This window comes from Nothobranchius furzeri, chromosome 5, assembly GCF_043380555.1.
Source record: "Nothobranchius furzeri strain GRZ-AD chromosome 5, NfurGRZ-RIMD1, whole genome shotgun sequence".
NCBI classification, from domain to species: domain Eukaryota; kingdom Metazoa; phylum Chordata; class Actinopteri; order Cyprinodontiformes; family Nothobranchiidae; genus Nothobranchius; species Nothobranchius furzeri.
In genome coordinates, this window is record NC_091745.1 from 907,657 (window position 1) to 913,656 (window position 6,000).

General features: G+C 40.7%; 1 protein-coding gene across 5 annotated transcripts in view; it reads right to left on the reverse strand.

Annotated features, from left to right (window-relative positions):
• Positions 1-5,664, reverse strand: part of LOC107378276 (BAR/IMD domain-containing adapter protein 2) — a 131,777-nt gene extending 126,113 nt beyond the window's left edge. For all 5 annotated transcript variants that reach the window (XM_070551323.1, XM_070551325.1, XM_070551322.1 and 2 more), the window contains exon 1: positions 5,201-5,664. In XM_070551323.1, the coding sequence (XP_070407424.1) occupies positions 5,201-5,272 (72 nt within the window). In that variant the 5' untranslated portion in view covers positions 5,273-5,664. The remainder of the gene's footprint in view (positions 1-5,200) is intronic.
• Between the last annotated feature and the right edge of the window lie 336 nt (positions 5,665-6,000).

Consider the following 6,000-nt stretch of genomic DNA (forward strand, 5'->3'; position numbering starts at 1 on the left):
TTAATACAAATATATTATTTTGCGACATAAATGATTCCTTTACTTTACAGGTTAAGAACTATTACATTAAAGAATGAATGTTTTGTCTAAAGTAATTTCATAATCCTGACAACTTCACAGTAATGAATGAATCAACATCATTGTTTATTCTGGAAATAACGCTTTATTTCAGATCTTAAATATACCTAATGAGTCTACTTGTTGAATTTAATAATGATTTATTATCAGTATATTCACATATTAATATTACTATATTGATAAATGACTGTTTAACACATTTGCTTCACATAAAATGTAATAAGCCTCTTCTAGGGGAAAGGAGTGGTGTCTGAGGTATCTTGGCAAAAGCCCATTCTAAACTTGCTAGGCTCTGATTTGTCTAAATCTGTAAATAACAGTTAATAAAAGGAATGACACTTCCTCTCAAAATTTAGTTCCAACGAGCTGTACAGTTAGGGCAGACCGTTTCAGCAAGTAAAGGGCCATCCTTTCAAGGTCAAAATGTTTTTGCAAAACTCCATCGAAGAAACAACTCATCAGACGTGAATCGGCCAGCTGTGCAAAAAAAGCAGCTTTGACGCTCCACCTGAGAGTAAATCTGTAAGGCTTGTCACCAGCATTCAGACATTAATTATGTTTGCTTCACAGCCAGACAGGACACGGGAAACAAAGGAAAAAATAAGAAAACAATTCTTAAGAAAATTTTTGTTGAAAAAATTACAACAAAAAAAACAACTAAAAAATACCTTAAAGTTCTGTGATGAAAAATAAACTTTTATAAACTTAGAACAAAATTCTGAGCAATATTTTTACTTACATTTTAAGCCTGGGGCACACCAGAGACAGACACGCCGCGTCGCACGGTCATTTCAAATAGAAGTCATTAGAGTTAACGAGGATGGCTACACGAGGAGCGCAGCGTCCCAGAAGTGCCGTGGCGCTGAAGATAGGCGCCAGTTCCATCTCAAGTGCCGCCGCACCGCTGCCGTTTACAACATTATGGAGTACTTTACAACAGACATTAAGACGCGGAACGGCTTTACGGCACAAACTCAAACGCCGGCACAAACGCAGCTGCAGTTTTGATAACTTTAAAGTACTAATGATCTTAAAACATTCTAATAAATAGAGTACTTACCCATTTTTAATGAATTAGAGTGTCTCAAAACACGACGGCAAGTCTGACCACGAAAAAACAAGAGTCACTTTCTGCTTCCTGTTGTCAAGGTCCGCGTGATGTTGTGCCTATAACGCAAGTTACCAAGAGGCGCTCAGCGGCACGTCCTGTGTGACCACTTGACTTTTGAAAACCGCAGTGCGGCGCGTCTGCCTCCGGTGACCCCCAGGCTTTAGAGTTTTTGTATTTTTTCTGCAGACCTTCTGCATCCTAGAGCTAGTGAGATGTGAGAATCATTGACGTACAGGTCCGCTGATTAGCAATTTTGACATTTCTGTAGCAAACTGTTTGAGGTATAATATCAAGAGGAGGGAAAAGATAAAATGAATGAGTGTGGTTTAGTGCATGAATCCTTCTCTTGTGCAAAATAGCATAGCTAATTTTTTGCTTAGACAGCCCAGTGGGGTAGTGTGACCCATGTAGCTGCCTCTTGTCTCAGGCGTATTGAGAAACTGTCCCCACAGGCATGTTTACTTTAGTCCACGACACTCCAGTCCTGTAAGCCCGTCATCCACTGCCACGGTCCTTTCTAGAATGTTTTCAACCAAAAGCTTATTTCACTCCTTCAATGTGAAATTACAGAGTCGCCCTCTTCACTAATTAGAGACCTCAACAGGGATAAGGACCGTCTCCCTCCCTCTCTCAATCTCTCCTTTTCCAGCCACAGTAAAGTGTTATTTATTTTAACAGAGCTGGTGTTCCAGACCGTATATCTAAACAACATGCCTTCATATCAACAGTATGTACCGGTTCTTTGGAGTCAAACAGTTTGCACTGACTATTGCACATCTTGGTCCTTGGAAAGAAAGAAAAAAAGCAATGCTGAGTAAAATAACAAGAGAACGTCTCTAAACCATCCGCCCCCGGACGTGTGCAGAGGAGGTGGGTGTGTGGAGCAATAGTCCTCTCTGCATCACAGTCAGAGGCACAGAGAACAAATCTGCTCTTCCACCAGCAATGAAAATGATGCTACAGTGAATAATGCAGTCATGTAAAGGCTGCAGATGCCAGCAGGTATAAACTCGTTCAAACACTATATTCTGGAGGCAGACATTCAGGATCTCAAGTCACTTAGAAAAACCTTTCAGTCATCTTTAATAAGACATACAGTGTCTGATTTGTTCTTTCTGTCGTGGCACAGAGCAAAAAGACGCATGGATTACATTTTCATTGCTAAACACTTCTCATTGAAAGACCACTGTACACACTGAGACTGGGCTAGTTTGGACTCTTGGGGTTTTATGAAGCTTTTGAGTGTTGCTCTTTCGAAATAAACATATGCAAGTTTGCAAACAATCACATGATCACCCTCAACAACGCTTGTCCTCCCTCCTACGTGCATTCCATCACCCTGCAAGTCTTTTAGCACAACGATAGGACTGAAACACATAAGAATAATGGCACGTTGTTGCTAAGAGACAACCTGTTCGGATCTCCCACAAGTGCTGTACAACTGTGGTTCTCTTATTATCAGAGTATCACTCCTGTGAGTGAGGTGAAAGCTAACACAATGTACGAGGAAAACTTTTACACACCAAGGCGTCAAACTGTAAAGCTTAAACAATTTCACTGTTCGATTTATGATCAAGATGTTATAAAAATTGCGTTGGATCCAGTTAACATATAAACAACCTTTTTGCCTTTAATAGTTTTGGAAAATGGCAGCCACTGTTTTCCGTGTTGTTGACAGTCAGGGAGTGGTGCTTCATGGGAACATGCTAGCTGCCCCGAGGGCTGGTTGAGGTGAGCCACACCCTTCTATTGCCTTACCTGCAAGGGTGTGTTTAAAACTTGCACCACATGCATCTGGAGCAGAATAACAACACTTCCTATGACAAAGGCTGAGTAAATACACATTCTTCTACAGGGAATGCTCAGCCGCTTTGTGATGAAAGGGTTTCACCAAACGAAGTGCCATTCTTCTTCAGCTTCCAATCTGATTAATCTGTTTGTTCACTTCCAGTGGGCCAGGTCGGCGCTCAGACTTCATCTACCATCAGGCTTAAGAGGCTTGACCCGAGGCATCACCCTCCTCAAACACGGCCAGCTGGTGGTGATGACAGTGAAGCAGACACACACCGTCTCACCACGTTAGCACGGGGAACTAACCAATCACCATGCCTGGGACTGTTGGTTTTTGTGAGGGAGGAGAACTGAAGTGAGTCATGGAGGATTACGTAAAATTACCGGGTTCACAGGGATGACTCCTGTGTTGATTAAGATTGTTTCAGAAAACTCGGGCGTGTCCAAAGCCTTTAGCAAAAGAGCAACGGCCGCAGGAAGATTTAGGAGCTAGTCTCACCCTTAACGGTAGAGTTTCAGCTCTGTTAAACACACACTCACACACACTCAGCTTGGCTAACATGAGTCACAGCAGCACAGTTACCCCTCCATTACCCTCGTGATTACTCAGTATCTGTCCAGCTGCTGGCTGCACAGGCTTTACAGCTGCTGAATGTTTTCACCTCTCCTCTTCCTCAAGAGACCTTCACTTGCATAAAAAGCAAACAAGCCAATTAGACATGTGTTTTCTGATTAGGCAGATTTGGGCTGGAGTGAAATTATAATATAAAGACAAGTTGATAAAAATGTCGGTTTAAATCCTATTTCATGAAAATTAAACAATAGTTTAAAATTAATTGATACTGTAAAGAAACAAACACATGGAACTGTTAAATTAAAGGCAAGGGGACAGAAAAAGTTGTTTAACCAAACTAACAAAAACTTTACAAGAAATAAGGCTGGACAAAACCCACACTCATTACACAACTGCAACGCTAAGTACAAGTAAACATGGTTGCTTTTTTTAAATCAGATAAGCATCCAAATTTCTTCATAAAATGTTTACATTTGCAGTCCTATAAAAGAAAATAATATGTGGATGCATCTTACCATTCAGGGTATTTTGAAAATGTGTGCTTTTAATTTCCCAAGATATGTCTGAGTATAAGCAGTCTCTTTAAATCTTAAAAAAACACATAAATGCTTGTTTTTAGGTGTTTTTGCCTTATAGGAAAACATGACAACAGCAAAATAAGCACTCCTATACACAGCACAATCCGATCTTATTACTTATGCCACTGGGTCAGATCCCCAGAGAGGGGCTCTGCCTTCCCATTCTGCTCATCCTGACAGGCAGGGGTCTGACATGTGCCTTTTCCCCAGAGCTTACAGCTACATTTGCCGTTGAGCAGATTAAGAACTGAAACTTTTGTAGAGAAAACTCATCCAAACCCGAGACACATAATGGTCCAAACCTGGACTTCGGCATTTTAGACACCCACTATGAGTCTATCATGAGTAACCCACATTGGCAGACATAACAGTTCAACTTTGGGCTGCTTGACCTCAAATGACCAGCCTGCCTCTGCCCTCCAAATTACTTAAAATGTACTGATGCTAGGAAATGAATACATAAGCTGAAGATTGCGTCAGGGGTAACTCTAAACATGCACAGTGAATTATGGCCTACTTCAATTAGTGTTTTTAAAAAAGAGGTTGATTAGCTGGCTGATATAAGTGCAGCATTGATGTCTGTGCACAAGTCTCGGCCATGCATTTAGACACTTGCTGTTAGAAAAGCATCACACAATCAAACCTTTTCCTCCCTGCACACAAGCCCCTGAGGTTTTCATGAAGAACAGGTTTGGGACTAATGCTTACTTGTTGCAACAGACTCAGCCCCTGTCTTCTGGAATGCTGTGTGCTCCTACTTCTAACTAATCCACCGCTTTTGCTCGAACTACCATCAAAAACTCGACAGGCCCAGATCAATCCGAACTCGCGGGATCAGTTTGGACGGAACTGCATTGCTTTCATTTAACTCTGAAACGTTGCGTATTCTAAGGTGGCGGAGACTAAAGAGTTTGATATTTTGGCAAATGTTCAAAAATAATAAGAACGAAAACTAAATTAGCTCAACAGTGGAGTAAATTTGATTTTAATCTACAGAAAATAACACGTGAGAATAAAACCGCTACATATGCGATTATTACGCAACTTTATTAATTAGAGAAACCTTACCTTATAAACATTTTCGGTCAAGCGGTTAACCTCGTCGGTGCGAGACATGTTGAAATCTTCAGCCAGGACCATAAACGTTATTTTCCCTGAACGGCGTATCCACGTAAACGACGTAAACTAATTATAATAGTAAAAAAAAGGCAAGAAAAGATAGGTTTAACCAAACAATGAGCGACACAAACGCGACCGCAGGAACGAGGCTGCGCTCCCAAACCTACCAACTAAACACACCTCAGCGCTGACAGTCCGGTGCTGCCTTCACGGTCCGCTCCACAGCTCTGTCTTTTCTACATCGCACCTAATGATCAGGCACGAGTTATCAAATGCCTCACACGACAACGTTTTCTTCTGAAACAACGTGTACTTCTAAACATGAAGTAAAACTGTGACTATTGTTTAGTTTTAACGTAAAAAATAGAAAGATCCCCAGAACATTTCGCAGTGCATGCCCAGAACAGAACGTCTTTCCTATTGCGTTTGAACGCAGCGCTATCTTGTCAAAAATACAGATTTGGTTCCCACCCCCACTACAGTTCCACACAAGTACCATCTCTATATTAATTTAGATGTTCATTTTGTTGTCTTTTGATGGATTAAAATTTGCCAAAATAATTAGTATGTACAGATAATATGGATAATAAAATAATGAAGAAATATTGCATCCCCTTAGACAGATTTGTTGCTGGTTTGGATGTCTTTACATCAAAGTCAAAGTAGTGAAGAAACAAAAACAAAACAAACACACATACACATACATACATACATACAAACATACATACATACATACATACATACATACA